General features: G+C 35.9%; 1 protein-coding gene across 1 annotated transcript in view; it reads right to left on the bottom strand.

Annotated features, from left to right (window-relative positions):
• Window positions 1–16,355, bottom strand: part of LOC104623605 (chromosome unknown open reading frame, human C9orf84) — a gene marked incomplete at its 5' end in the record, with an annotated part of 41,722 nt that overhangs the window by 4,144 nt on the left and 21,223 nt on the right. The window contains 10 exons of the mRNA XM_010290744.1: window positions 400–549; window positions 1,929–2,060; window positions 3,078–3,171; window positions 4,124–4,245; window positions 5,233–5,344; window positions 7,289–7,394; window positions 7,892–8,070; window positions 8,666–8,735; window positions 10,139–10,211; window positions 14,965–15,152. Coding sequence (XP_010289046.1) covers window positions 400–549; window positions 1,929–2,060; window positions 3,078–3,171; window positions 4,124–4,245; window positions 5,233–5,344; window positions 7,289–7,394; window positions 7,892–8,070; window positions 8,666–8,735; window positions 10,139–10,211; window positions 14,965–15,152 — 1,226 coding nt within the window. The remainder of the gene's footprint in view (window positions 1–399; window positions 550–1,928; window positions 2,061–3,077; window positions 3,172–4,123; window positions 4,246–5,232; window positions 5,345–7,288; window positions 7,395–7,891; window positions 8,071–8,665; window positions 8,736–10,138; window positions 10,212–14,964; window positions 15,153–16,355) is intronic.

Raw genomic sequence — 16,355 nt, 5'->3', positions numbered from 1 at the left:
AAGGGAAGGGAAGGGAAGGGAAGGGAAGGGAAGGGAAGGGAAGGGAAGGGAAGGGAAGGAGTCCTGGAAATAGTTAATTGGCAAACATTTCTTATATGAGGGAAACATATAAGCTTGTATGCTGATACAATACTTGATACAATGAAGCTTGAAAAGGAAGCTGATCAAATTAGTATTTTTCCAGTTAAGGAAATGTTCTAATTATCTTCACACTAACATAATGTTGACTTGACAAAATCTGCTGAGAATTATCAGGCTCAATATTTTAGATATGAATAATATGCTTTAGCATATAATTTTAAAATTATACTAGTAAATGCGCATGTAGCATCAGATTAAAAAAGTGTATTAGGACAGTGCAAAAAGATTGATCTAATACATAAATTAATTTTGGCCAACCTTTAAAACTTTTTTTGGCACCTCTGGGAGAAGTTCCTGAAGTTGATCAAAGCTTGCAAGAAACATTCTGTTCAGTGAAGATCCCTTCTTTAACATAAACTGAGCAACCAGTGGGTTGATACACGGAAAAGTAAGCAGGCATTTTTCTGTCTGGAAATAGAAATTGTTTTGTTAAATATCTTGTTGATATTTGACAAACTTTCTTTTCCCTTTTTTTTCAGTTTCTACAGAATGACATCCCTGTGAATAGGTCATACAGTATACCATTGAAATAGAGCTTTCAAACAGTGCACTTTTATAGTGCATTAAAACTTTTTTTTTTACTACAGGTGTAACAGTTTATCATTTTTGCAAAAGAGTAAGTTCTGCATAATAGTTTATAAAAAGTAAGCAAAGTCTAAAGATGTTTCTATTCTAAAGGATGAAACCAATGAATCATGTGAACTTGGTTTGAAAATACATTACCAGATTTACTGTTTATTCTCCATTTTAAAGACAATTTCTTAGGTCAAGGTAAACTGACAAGGCTAGTTTTGTTTTACAGTTACATTTGTAAACAGCAATGAGACAGATGTCAAAAGCAGGAGTTGCTAGGGGGAGGCTGAATGTCACACAGAGGGCAGCAAGTTGAAAGCTGTAGTGTTTTAAGAATGTCAGCTTCCAGTTCCTGACTTTCATAAAGTTCTGCACTGAATAGATACCAGGTTCTAATTCATTTAACAGAGACACAATACAATCAATGACTCCCCTAATTTTTTTACCAGTATCCTTAATCTCTAAATTGGAAAATCTATAATCCAATATCCTACACTTGAAAGGCCATGCCAATACTTGCTTTAAAACGCTTCTGAATTTTGCAAAAGCCAAAAAGGATCTCAGCTTTAGAGGAGTTCAAAGCTTCCACATAAAATGAACAAATCCATATGTTTAATTTGAAAGCCTTAATATACAAGTTAAAGAACATCACCTATTTGACTGAGATTGATGGACTTGTTCCAGCATTTATTGTCTATGTCCAATATCAACTAATGCATAAGAAGTTAAAAAAATTTCTACTATCTTGTATTAAAGCAGTCTGTAAGCAACGCCATTGACTTCAGTAATGCATCAGCACTGATGAATTTGGCTTCCTGCCCAAGTGAACCATTGTATGTTTATCTTTTGCAATTTGGATAGCTTTTTAAACTTAGTGCCTAGAACTGTAGAACTGTATACACTGGCCAGTGGATGTGGAGGATAAATTTCTCTACTGGTTAATTGTGAAAGCATGGGAAAAGTCTGAGTTGCTCCTAATTGTGCTGGCAAGGATGACAGAAGTAATTTTTACACACATCCCTCTCTCTCTCTCCCCTCCCCCGCCTTGTGTATACATATATATGCATGCATATAAAAATACGTGTGTGTATATGTATATATAATAATGCTTATTTTAAAAATGTATTTTAAGAGAACAACAAAAAAAGCCTAGAACTTTATGTGTCTGAGAAACAGGAAGAAAACAGTGTAATTTAATGGAAAGATAAGCAAACCTCAGATGGCAAGACAGAAAGCCAGGATTTGTCCAACCACTCGTGAGGATTGATATTAGATGCTATCAAAACGTTGTCAGCAATCTGACGAATTACCAGTGCTGTCTCTTCAATCCCTGGTGTAAGAACTACCTAAAAGCGATACATAAAATTTTTGGTTAAAACTTGTACTAGGGAATGTCTTAATGTGTTACAGAAGCTAAATGGTAAAGTTGAAAGGTGACCCTGAACACAACAGCTGGTAATGTGGAGTAATTAAACCTGATACATGCTTATCATGCAGAGGAACTCCAGCCTCTGACCACTAGCCTGGCAGCAAATTACACTCATTATTTATGCAAATCCTATGTAGGTGAAATTAGTTTATCTTACAGGTCTTTTACATGTGATCAAGTTTATGGGTTCCTATCAGTGCCTAATAAACAGGTAATTCTGAGATGCCTAATATAGCTTAAGAAGGTGTGTAACACCTTCAAGGCACCTGTAATTTCCACATAAACTAAGCTGCTGAGTACATGGAATGAAAAAAGCTTTGTCCTCTCTTTAACCTTCATTTAACAAGGTAAACGCGAAACAAATTTTAACACGTAAATAAGTAAAAAGTTGCCTGAAAAGATGTTACTTCATGTAAAAGAAATAAGTTACAGACATCAACTTTGTAAGCCAAATGAAACTTTTGCCTCATTTTTTAATGTTGATTATTCTAGATACTGCATTTTCTGATCTATAATAAAAAAAGTTAATTTACCTTGCCATATTAAAAAAAAGCAAACTAGCTGACAGCAGAGAAAATTACACTCTCTTTTCTTCTATGACATTAGTAATGTAATATTAATCCGAAACTTCAAATTACGACATAAGCAGGATTAATACACATTCTAATAATTTATAAAACTAAAGGTACAATCTCATTTCTTGACTCCTAGTTATAAAAACACTTCAGCTGCTATTTGAACCTGATTCAACTTGTACTGGAGTCAACACTGTCTTTTCACTGACTTCAGCAGCACTGAATTAAGGTCCTCTCTCTTATTTTAGTAATTTTGAGCTATTTTATGTTTTTTGATGTAGAACGCATACTTGATTAAGCACTTCAGAAATATCATGCAGTGAAGATTAAAACAGAAAAGTTGTTACCAAAAAAATTACCTTCACACCAAAGTCTTCTGACTCCTGTGTAAGTTCAATCAGAGTGGCATAAATTAAGACAAGGTTAAGCAGAGTATCTCCCCTGAGACTGTACCTATAAAACAGTTTCATTGGACCATTAATATTTAATATGCACATGTAATAATTCCAAAATGTTTATTGCATGTGTTAATAAAGATCTATTTAATTTCCTGGAATTCAGAACATTAGTACATTTTGAACATTAATATCTGTGAAAGGAGAACTAGGACACATTTAGTGACTAAATGCTGAAGGATGCACTGTGAGGAAGAAAATGGAGTCAGCCCACAGCAAAGCAAGCCTGGCTTGAAGCAAAAGGATTGGATCAGGGCCAGTCACTGGAGAAAAATCAGAGAGAGGAAAGTTGATGCATGGAAAATTTACCATTTGCTCATAGAAAAAAATCTCACAATAAAGGAAAGTTTATGAACTACATCAACAAAAGCTGTGCTTCGATAGCAAGAGAACTACTGATGGATTGAAAGAACACTTGAAGAATGTCTCCCTGTTGCAAATGATACACAGTGATGCTAACACAGTAATTCATAAGCATGTACTTGTAGGGGTTAATTTACTTCAAACAGTTATAAAGAATAATTCCAGTGGTTAATATCCTTAGTCTTGTGAAATTTCTGGACCTGTTGATCTGAAATATGTGTCATGTTAGTATAAAATCCTGTGATTTTATAACAACTGTTTCTTTATCTCTTGTGCAAGACTAAAAAGATCCTAACACATAAAAAACATCTTTGCTAACTTTTTTTGGGGTCTCCAGTGATGACAGTTACTTCTACCATTCCACTGTGTTTTTCAGTAGGAGTATGACAACACTGTAACTAAGTGAAAAGTCTGAAGACCGCTAGAAATACGAGCCTTCAATATTCATATTGTTCTAAGAAAAATGTGTTGCTATAGAGAAATTCAAAGAACAAAGAGCATTAGCTTGTCCTAATAAGCAGCTTCCTTTAGCAGTAAGTTTGTTTTAAAGATACCAAGATAACTAAAGAATTTCAAAACTTACTTACTCTAAATTCAGTCTTTCTCTGGAATAGAAAACAATCCAACAGCACGTATATTGGAGTGATAATGCCATCAGCTTCGATATTACATTGTCACAGGATTTCTCGTAATGTAGTTCTTCCACACTCTACCATAAAATTAATATAAAAAGTGAAAACTAAATAAATATATTACCATGGTTGTCACAAGCTTTTAATGTGCATTGCTGTATTATGCAGAAGTTAGATCAAATATAAATACGGCTAAATAATATAGGTATTAAAGACACATCTGGGAGTCAGAAAAACTATGTTGTATTCCCAACTTGTATTTTGTTTGACCTTTAAAAAGCTGATTCACTGCTTCCTACTTCTTTTTCCCTCTTGTAAAAAAGAAACAGTGCTACTAACTTTTTCAGATGTTCTTAAGATTTTTGAGACCCTTAATAATGCAAAATACTGTTATAAACCTCTGAAGCACTTACTTAACCTATACAAATCATATTATACCCACACTGAATATATAAAATATAACATCACTAATTGCAGTAGCATTTGCTGTGGCATGTAGGAAAGTCTATTTGTGCTGTGCTTGCAATACTAATTGATTATTTTATTCCTTATCTATCTTTCAGTAGCAGTTCTTCTACCTGTAAAGTCATCTGTCTTGCTGCATACCAGCAGAATGCTACTGTCTAAACTATTACTTTTTATTAAAAGGAGGACAAATTATTCCCTAGACTAATTCACATAACTATCTGAAATAGGAGGAATTAACATGCACAGTGGTAAGAGAATATTGTCACAGATGCATTTAATTGTTTATTACAATATTCCTTTATACAACCCTATTTTCATTTATGCATCATTTAACTGTATTTAATACAATCCAATCTCAGGTCAAATGTTAAAATTCTGTGAAGAAATGTAGGTACAGGCACGAGAACATTTTAAACTAGTCAAACTGGCATAGACAGATTTTGGAGTTAATGAATTTGGAAATAATTTATGTCATGAAACAATGCATGAATTAAATATGATTACAAGGAAGAAAAGATATGGTAGAAGGCTGCAAATACAGCCTAGAAGTGACTCAATGCATAACGGAATTTGGACATAGCAGTTTCATTTTATACCTGTAAAAAGAGCGCAGTACATTCATCTATTGTCAGCACAACATATCGATCTGTACTTCCAAAGAGCCTTAAGGAGTAACTGCTGCTTCTTTCAACAAAGTTAATGCTGTACCTGAAGAAGTCAAATTACTTTATTAAATCTCAGTTAAGTAAAATAGTAAGATTTTCTTAAAGGAAATTAAAAACATACATCTCTCAACACAATTTTTTGAATTACACAGTCTTTTCATACCTTGATCTTTCTCAAATGTTCAAGTTCACTTTAAGACACATTCGAAGAATACACATCAATGTAGCAGTGACTTATGAAATATTACTGGATTAATTCAATTATGTTGCTAACTGCACCCAATACAACCTTGACATACAGCCTTTGAATTTACAAAAAAAAAAGATGTAATACAGAAACTAAAATAGATAAATCAAGAAAATATACTTAGATACTCCTTTTGAGTAATTAAATGGATCACAGAATCACAGAATCACAGAAACACTAGGTTGGAAAGGACCTTCAAGATCATCAAGTCCAACCATTAATCCAGCGCCACCATGTCCCCTAGACCATGTCCTGAAGCGCCACATCCACACGTTTCTTGAACACTTCCAGAGATGGCGACTCCACCACCTCCCTGGGCAGCCTGTTCCAATGCCTGACCACCCTCTCAGTGAAGAAGTTTTTCCTAATATCCAATCTAAACCTCCCCTGGCGCAACTTGAAGCCATTAATGTTGTATTTCTTTTCTTTCTTTCATGATTGTGCAGAACAGGGAAGGCCAAGTGAGTGACAACTCCCTGGCTGCCATCGGTATGAACCTCAGGGTTTTCAGGGACTCTTGTCTGACTAAGAGGGGAAGTTGAGAAGAGACAATCATCACATTACTTGGCCTCACCCCTAGGAAACACAAGAGACATAAACCCAAATCTGCCAGCAGTTAAGTCTTCTAGAAACTTGTATGGACAGTCTATTCAGACATTAACAAAAAAGTGAACTATAAGCTCTTCTGAAACTATATAGTTCTTTGCTCACCTACTTAATTACTTCATCAGTGCTAGAAGCTGATGAGGATCTAGTGAGAAAGTACCAAAGGAGCTAGCAAGAAAGTATCAAAAAGCATTCCTGGGTGTTTAGCTTATGGCCAGGCTGAACAGAGAATCTGAACAGGTCGGAGTTTGAAAGTGCATGCCAAATTAAATGTTCAAATTTTAAATGTTAAACATTTCATTTTTTCCCTTATTGAACTGTAATTAGACACAACTCAAAAATGGCTTCACAGGTGACTTAAGGATATTGCAAGGATCAAAACTGGCAAGTATCTTCAGCAACATGCTGAAATCAGCCATCTGTATCTCTGGCACTATGTTAAGAGATGCTGCTGCTCTGTCTCCTATTGCTTCCTGTGATAAAAGGTACTTTTATCAGGTATTTATTATTGTGAAAGCAAAATGCAAGAAAATTATGTCAAAGAAAATAATGCATATGTGCAATGATTTACAAGCATGAAAATTTTTGTACAGGTTAAAGGGTATTCAAAATGAAGTGAATATTAGATCTGAATTTTACAAATAAAGTAGTTTTTTATTTTAACTTAGCCTCTCCTGAAAGCTGTTATATATCAGCAAATGAGACTGTTGTTTGTTTTGCTTTTTTAGCGTAACTCCAGTAGTTAACAAAAAATCCAAAAGCAATTTTTATGAAGAATTAAATACAAAGTCTTCCAAGCACCAAGAAGCACTAAAGCAAAAAATGTTTTGGGGTAATATTATGATTTTCAGGGAAATGTAGACAAAAAAGTTGTTTTGATTAAAAGTGCCAGCTTAGAATTGAAATAAACGAATCGGCCAATTCCATCTGGTTAACATCTGTGTTAATTTATAGAATTAAGCTATCAACGTAAAAAAATTATCTTCCTGTCTCTTAAAATGCTAATAGTGTAATTGCAGTAATGTACCTGATAGCCAAGTATATGCCTACTATGTCATATCGTTGGACAAGATACATGTCCTGGAAAACTGAAAATAAATAGTCAATAAGATTAAATAGGTTATTTTCACTCACTTGGACTCCAAAAGCTGAAGAATATCTGGCATATTAAGAAGACCTTCAGTTGTCAGAAATACATAAGGAATCTGTACCTCCAGAAGAAAGGAACCACAGTGATTGCCTGAAATATTTTGTATGTGTAAGATAACAGTTTCATAACTAAAAACTAAAAACTAAACATACATTTAGGCATTTAAATAGACATATATTTTAAAAATGCGGCTTTTATTCATCCCCATTAAAATGCTTCCATGATATGCTTTTTTTTTTCCAAATTTAAACTCTTCTGAATGTCTTTGAAATTAAGCTTTAATTTGTATTCCTTTAGATGTACAGCAACATTGCCTTAGGATCAGGAAGGGTGGATACAGCTTGTAGTAACTGTAAACAACCTGTGCACTTGGCACAAGTCTTTTATCAGCCAACATTTACTACTACATCCTGGCCAAAACTAAGATCACACCCTAAGAAAAACACCTTCCTATCTTGCTGTATAGATAAACCAACTCTGTTTGCTTAGCTTTAGCTTTCATGTGAATGTAGCATTTTAGGGTACAGAAAATGCTTTCTTTTCCTATACCAACCCAACTGATTATTACAATTCTGGAGAGCACTTACCCATTTGTATTGTTTCAGGGAGGGTGGTTTTAAAAGTCATGTAAGTAACATTCAGATTTTTGCACAGATTTTTCCAGCAAGAGTTTTCAGAATAATCATATTCCATTACTAATGAGAAGTGTGTCCAAGGGAAGTCAGCTCCAATTTGCCGATTATGTACAATAACACAGGAATATCTACTAAGTCTTAAAAAAACAACAAAAATATTAATAAAATTAAGTTCAGGTAGAATTACCCTTAAAACAAAATAAGCACATTTTTACTTTGAAGAATTACCACTGTTTAAATTCGGCTTACAAAAAAGTATTTACCCCTCATGAATTTAAAACTGTAATTTTTAAAAAAAATAATTTTAAAATTAAAAGCTGCACTTCCCCCCCTCCTATTATCTACTTGAAGTATTCATATTTTCCTGAAATGTCATAATTGGTCTTCTCTTATGCCCTTCCCACCCACCTTTTTTTGAAACATGCAAAACAAACATTTTTTTTACACATTTTTCTAAAAAAATTTTTCTAAAAAATGCAAAATAAAAAAAAAAGGTAAAAACATGCAACTGCGTGTTTTCTAAAAGTTCCTCTGAGCCTCACAATTCAGCATTTTGCTAGAGTGTGGGTAAAATTCTCCCTTCCCAGGATGAAGCTGTAGATCCATATTCTGAAATTTTTACTCCAGACTGAAAAGTCCCATGGGAATGAACAAAAGTAACAGAAGTTTCACTGACATTAGTCCTGAGTAAAGACTTGGTTCTCAAAAATGAAGAATTTAACTTACTTGCTAATGATATCTTTAGAACCTAAAAAGGTTCCTTTCTTCTCAGAATTCAAATCCATAGCTTTCAAACCTGCGTAAAAGTATTAAAGCTTTAATCAAAGAAATTATACTCTGCAATTATGAATCAATGCACAGCAGTAAGCAGTAAAATGTGGAACAACACAGGATATTAAAATGTTACGCATTACATTGTCTACCTTGATGAAGTCCTACACAGTTTCAGTTTGTGTTGCACTGGTGGGTACAATGATTTAGAAACTTCCATTTTTGAACCCAAGGAAAAAGTAATGCAAACGAGTTTCCTATCTCACAAACTCACAGCCCGATTACCTTAAAATGAAAAATTAAAGGCTAGTGCAAAAGGAAGCATCTTTTTTTGCCCCTTTATAAATTAAATTGCTTTACACTGTTTGTACACTTCAAGCTTTACAAGTATGACTGGAAGATGTAGCTAAGAAGGTACGTTTCTGTAACACAAATGCCTCTCTTCAAAAGTTTAGTTAGTTGGACTGACCTGTGTTTGCAACCAGTCTTAAGATCGTAAAAGAAATAAAATACTTTTCATTAAATATTATTATTAGTAAAAGCATTGTGAACCTGCCTCCTTCCTTTCAAAACATTCTAAAAGACAGGCTTTCTTTTTTAAGAGCACAGGAAATTTAACTTTATTTTTAAAGGCAAAAGAACAATACAGTACATGACACTTGATAAGGTTCAAGCAAGTAGGAGTTACAAACATGGGTTTTAAAAAGCAATATGAAAGCAATCAATGGCTTGCTCAAAACATAAGTACAGGCTCAAATAAGCACCTTCCTGAAACATGGGTTTTTTACCAGCTGAATCTGTGACATTGAACAAGCTGTTGAAACTGTTGCTTGTATCAGTGAGGGGCTGGGATATTGGAAATAGTATTTTTTTTTTCTTGAGTTTAATAGATTGCTACAGCTTATGCTTACATATTTAGCAAATTAGTAAACAAGGTCAGCAACAGATGGCTAAAGGAAATCATGATCTGTATCTAACTACTCATTTAAGGTTTTATGCTAGGGACCTTAGTTAAGACTTATAAATTCTAACCGCTCTTAATAAGCTTGCAAGGAAGAAAACCTGTGACTGCTGATCAGCTAAGAACAAAGAGACAATCTGACCAAGACAACAGATGCCATTATAATTAGGCAATGGGCTGCCCACATCTCCTTTGTGTTCTGTTAAATAAATCTTTGACTCGACAGATGAACTATCATTCTCTTGCAACAGAAAACATCTTAATCAGGGGAAAATAAAATTACATGAAAGAAAAAAGGCTGATGGAAGAGTTAGGAAACAGAAAACAGTAAGAAAAGTATATAGAAAGGCTCCTGATGAGAAGACAAGGAAGAAACACCTGCAAGAAGTATACAAACAGCAATGCAGTGAAGCACAGAATAACAGCCATTTTTTCTTTCAAAAATACACATAAAAATAATTATTTACCTTTTACTCTGGATAAAGTGTGAATAAGGGCAGCTTTTTCTCTCTCAGAGTCCATTCTTGTTATGATTAGTATCTGGAAGAAGACAAGTAAAAGAAACTCTAGTATTGTAAAAAAATCATTCTTTCAGCCTGCATACATCTTTTTCTCCTTTGCACAGAATGCATGAGATTGACTAAGCAGGTGGCAAAAATGGAAGCTTCAGACTTTTCCAGAATGACAATCATAGAATATCTCAAGTTGGAAGGCACCCATAAGGATCACTGAGGACAACTCCCTGCTCTTCACAGGGCTACCTAAAACTAAACCATATGACTAAGAGCACTGTCTAGATGCTCCTAGAACTCTCACAGGCTTGGTCCTGCGACCACTTCCCTGGGGAGCCTGTTCCAGTGACCGATCACCCTCCCAGCCTTTTCCTAATGTCCAGTCTGAACTTCTCCTGATGCAGCATCATTCCATGTCCTCATGTCCTACCGCTGGTCACCAGAGAGAGATCAGCACCTCCCTCTCCACTGCCTCCAAGTGAGGAAATTGTAGACTGTCACCCCTCAGCCTTCTCCAGGCTGAACAAGTGACCTCAGCTGCTCCTCCTAAGTCTTGCCCTTGAGGCCTTTCATTGTCTTGATTGCCCTCCTCTGGACACACTCTAATACTTTGATGTTCTTCTTATATTGGGGCGCCCAAACCTGCACATGGCACTCAAGGTGGGGCTGCACCAGTGCAGTGTAGAGTGGGACAATCACCTCACTCGACTGGCTAGCTATGCTGTGCTCGATAAACCCCAGGACACGCTTGGTCCTTTTGGCTGCCAGGGCACATTGTTGACTCATATTCAACCTCAGCCATCAACCCAGGAACCCGGATCTCTATCCACAGGGCTGCTCTCTAGCTTCTTGACCCCTAGTTGGTGTGTATAACCAGGACTGCCCCATCCCAGGTGGAGAATCTGGCTCTTGCTCTTGTTAAATTTCATATGTCTCGTCATTGCCCAGCTCTGTAGTCTATCCAGATCTCTCTGTAAGGCCTCTCTACACTTGAGCGAGTCCACAGTCCTAATTTAGTACCATTGGGCAAACTTAAAGTACGTTCAACTCCTGCATCCAGATCATTTATAAAAACATTAAAGAGAACTGGCCCTAAAATTGAGCCCTGTGGAACTCCACTGGGGACTGGCTGCTAGACTTATTTAACCCCATTTACTATAACTATTTGGGCCTGACCTGTCAGCCAATTGCTCAACTAATGTATTATGGACTTGTCTAGCTATGTGCTGGACAGTTTATCCAGAAGGATACTGTGAGAGACAGTGTCAAAAGCTTTGCTAAAATCCAAAGCCACCACATCTGGCTTCCCTTGGTCAACTAGATGCGTGACCTTGTCATAAAAGGAAATTTAGTTGGTTAAGCAGGACATTCCCCCCACTGGCTATGAACAATGACTGCATTCTCTCTCAAGTGTTTTTCAATAACTCCCAGAATAACCTTCTCCATAATTTTACCAGGCACTGAAGTGAGATTGACAGGCTGGTAATTACCAGGGTCTTCCTTCTTGCCCTTCTTGAAAATTGGGACAACATTTGCCAGCTTCCAGTCGACTGGGACCTCTCCAGGCTCCCAAGACCTTTGAAAAATAATGGGGAGAGGTCCTGCAATGACATCAGCCAGCTCCTTCAGTACCCTGGGATAAATCCCATCAGGTCCCATAGATTTACATGCATCCAGCTGGAGCAAAAAGTCTCAAACAAGTTCAGGGTCGGCTGGGAGTTTATCATCCCCTCAGTCGCAGTCTTCCAACACAGGGCTCTGGGGGTCCCAGGGCCCGTCATCAGTGTTGAAGACAGAGGCAAAGAATGCATTAAACATCTCTGCTTTCTCTACATCCCTATTTGTAAGGTGACCAACCTCATCAAGCAACGGACCACAGTGCTGGTCAGCTTGAACTCTAATTGAGCTTTGGCCACACAAATTTTCTCCCTACAGTGGCAAACAGAATATCTGTAGTCCTCCTGTCCTTGCTTTCAATGTCTGTATGCTTTCGTCTTCCACCTAAATTGTAGAAAAAGATCCCTGCTCAGCCAAGCCAGCCTTCTGCCCCACTTGCTTGACTTCTGACACTTTGGAATTTTCTGCTCTGGCTCTTACAAAGGGACCAGCATTCATGGACCCCATTAACTTGAAAAGCAGATTCCCTGGGGACCTTAGTAATTCCTTCAGCAGCCCAAAGTCTGTTCTCCCTGTATCCAGGGTCGAATTTTGCTGGCATTTTTCTCCTATCACCAACAATTTGAAACTCAGATGTATGTGTGCATTCTTACAAGAATTAGAGAAATAATATTATAGAAGACATCAGATTCAGCATTTAGTTTTATGATCAAAGCTGTTCTAGGAGAAAACTTAAACTGGAATATATTATTCAAAGTAAAAACCCTATTTAAAGGTATTATCTAAAGACATTATATGACATTATTACTGTTGCACTAGGCAGATTATTACTGTTAAATTAGAGGTATTACCCCTATGGAGGCAAAAATTAAACTGAAGGTAGCTAGAATTCAGCCTGCAAGATGGTGATGCACTGGAGGGATATACTAGATGTACTGATGAACTAATTGGAAAGATTTTCCAGAACATAGATGGAATACACCAAAGTGTTCCTGCCAGAGATCACTTATCTCTGAAACTGCTTAAGATGAAAACATTGAAAAGGATTGGAATCTACCAAAATGACATAGTTTTAAAAAAGAGAAATCTCTACCAGAGAAGGTAGTGATTCTACTTTGTCCTCTATTTCAACTAATACAAACTGAACTTGTGCTACATAATCAAAGAATGTAACATGTACCTACATACAGGATTTACACCATACTTTCAGAGAGGATGATCTCTGGACTTTTATGCCATTGTATAGTGGTGCACCTTTCATGGTGCACACAAGATTTTTAAGGAGGCACATGGTATTGTCTAACTCTTAAGACTTACAGATGCAAGAATATTATATATGTAGATACTAATAGCGTTTTAGATCATGTCAGAAAAAACTTCTGGATATTGGTCAGCCTGACAAGCAGATTGCCACTTCCATATGTTGGTGCACAGAACAGCCACCTGACAACCCATTGGCTCCTTTCAAAGCAGTTTTGGACAACTGCATTTTAAAATACAGACCTGCTTTTTCACGTGTGATACAACATTATTATTATCATTACACGTCATTAGCTAGATGACTTTTTTAGTCATGTTCTATCTAATCATGAGTACAAAAGATGATGAAACAAAGAGTAAAGTTCAGTTTATTCTATTCCACTAGCAACTTCTTGCTTACAAAGAAAACGCCCCATTATAATCCTGCATCAGTAACAATTTTGGCTAATAAAAGGATAACCAGATTGTCACATTTCACATCATATTAACTGATGTTTGTGTGATATGATAGAACAGGAAACAGCTTATTCAACTTATACAATTTTTACTTCTTGTTAAAACTGGACTACTCCTGGCTATTCTAGCTCATTGAAAACTACCTCTGAATGTTAGGGAACAGTAAACAATCTTATAATTGTGAATAAAATCATATATATTCTTACATTGCATGGGTATATGTGCATGACCTTAAGTTTAAGTCAAGCAAGCAAGTCAAAACTCAGGAGAGTTCCAGTTAAAAATTTTAAAAAATCGTATCTAGCAGAGTTCAGAAGAAAAGCAAAATTGTCACTGAGTTGACATTAAAATGACAAAGTTGTCAAATGTCTCCTAGCATAGCATAATACTAGTATCACAAAGCAAAATTTGTTACTCTTAAGAAGAAGAAAGTGATGCTGAAATCAGCTTTGAGGGTCTATTGAAGGACAGACACCAAGACAATCAACACTATTTTGTTTTGGTTGCTTCATTTCCATTTTAAATTCTAAAAGGGTGTACAACAAGCTATTATATTTTTCTTCTCAGAAAAATTTAACCAAAAGATGTTCAGCGCTCTTACTGCAACTCTTATCAGAAATAAAAGAACAGGAAAGCTCCGGGAAGTGAAGTATGGAAAGAAGTTAAAATAAACAAAAGTAAGCTTGAAGATTTGTCTTTTTCGGCTGTTTGTTCAGCAGCGTAAGTTCTATTCCAAACAGGAATAGAACAGGATAAGTGATAAGTATTCTGTAAATAAATAATAAATATTCTGCAGAGGAAAAAGGTGTTTTGCACTGCATGGTATCACCCAAAATATTCACATACCCAGAAAAAAAAAAATCTTTGGATAACCTGAATCTCCCCCACAACTCTATTCTCCATGCTATGACTATCAGTTATGGATATTTGCTTCTTATATAATTATAATGACAGGAGATTGGCCTGACACATAGGCTAAGCAGAGGTCATCTATGGATAACAATACCCATATACTCCATGGTGTGTGTGCTCTGAGACACACTGTACACATATACAATCCTGACTTGTGCTATGATTCTCTTTGCACCAGAAGATTGAGGCCCTCAAATAAAAGGTTATAATATAATTTTCAGTAAGTGATGTGATACCATATACTTACCAGGGAAATAAAACGACCTGCAACAAGATGAAGCCCTGGCAATGTTAAAACTCATATGCCTGTTATTTCAGTCACGTAACAGGGGGAGATCTGATCAAACAGAAATCTACACTGTTCCTGATAGAGGTCTTAAACTTTAGGTTACTCTTATTTAGCAGATACTGTGAGTTGGAAAGGTAATTGTAAGACTTTCCTCAACAAACCAACCCTTGCTGCAAGACAGTATTATAACTATTCACATAGTTTGGAGCAGCTTTGTTTGCTTAGAGAAATTGTTTACATTTTTAACCTTAACATTGTGTTCCTCTCCATAATTTTGCATCCAATTTAACATTTGACAATGAAGCTCTGTTATTTTGGGATTTGTTTCATGCTTTTTCTGGCTGCTGTACTGTACAATCTTCAGCTGCCTCCAGATGTTATTCAAACAGGATTCTAAGATGTTTTTATAGATATCCTTTGCCTTGGACAAATAACCTGTTAATAAAGCAACAAAAAAAGCAACTGAAGTGACAAAATATAATTGCCAAGGTTTATGCTTAATCTACACATAATTTTAATTATGTGAAGGCATCTTGCACAAAAAAGATGAAAATTTAATGGCTCACCAATTAGCAAGAATACTATTAATACTAATCAGGTACATAAGTGGCCTTTATAAAACTGCTGTGCCTCCTGTAGCATCTGCTCCATATGACTCCAGCTAGAATTATAGAACATTGCATTTTATAGCTGCAGATACGAGCAGCAGCATCATTATATTTAACTAGTCTATATGGTTTATACTAAATAACTTTTTCTATCTTTTTCTATACTCCCACCGTCCAAAGCTCTACTTGCCCTGTATTTTCACCACTCTTCATATTTCAACTATTTCTCAACTCCGAATAATGCCTTTTGTATGTAAATGGGGAACAATGCTAAGATTATTTGAAAATGCATAAGGAAAAAATACATCTAAGATAACTGTGTGATGAATCACACAGCACAGCAGAACATCACAACAATAGTGAGGACTACAGAGCCTACTTAGGATCTGGCTCAATTTTCTAAGTTTTTTTCAGATCTTTTTCACTTGTGCAGTTTCCTGTGTTGCTGGGATCAGGAAGAACTGGTGCTGTGTAATTCTGCAATACCATCTAGGAGTGCTTTTGCTACAATAGAAGAGCAGAGGAAGAACTGCTCATTTGTCTCCCTCCCATGCTCCTACATTGTTTACAGTAATTGTAGGAAAGAATTCTACTTAGGAATCTACTTACATACTAATTCTGTATTTTTCTTCCTACTCTTATTGCTAGAAATATTTAAGTGAATACAAAGTAATTTCTTTTCCTCACAGTTCAGTTTATGACAGATATTTTCCATTTAGATGCTCTGAACCCCTTTATCTCCTATAAAGACAGTGGGAGCCTGACTTTCCTAGGGCATTCATAAAAGTTGACTTCAGCTCCTTATGAATCTATCCCGACAGAGCTATCTGAAAATTAACAATACATAACTATGTGAACTTGACAAACATGCCATTATCATTTCAGGCGTACAACTGGGTACAATGAATTTTCATATTCCAAATCTGAAAAGTGTAAGACCAGAAAAGCTCAAAAAAAGCTTCTGTGTGAGTCTAATGCTAAGAACTGGACTGTAACTTCAAACTCCCTGCCTCATGATACATTAGATAGT

The sequence above is a fragment of the Phaethon lepturus genome, unplaced genomic scaffold (assembly GCF_000687285.1).
Source record: "Phaethon lepturus isolate BGI_N335 unplaced genomic scaffold, ASM68728v1 scaffold6337, whole genome shotgun sequence".
In the NCBI taxonomy this organism is placed as follows: Eukaryota; Metazoa; Chordata; class Aves; order Phaethontiformes; family Phaethontidae; genus Phaethon; species Phaethon lepturus.
The sequence above is the reverse complement of the archived record's forward strand: the minus strand, read 5'-3'. Positions and strand labels throughout refer to the sequence as shown.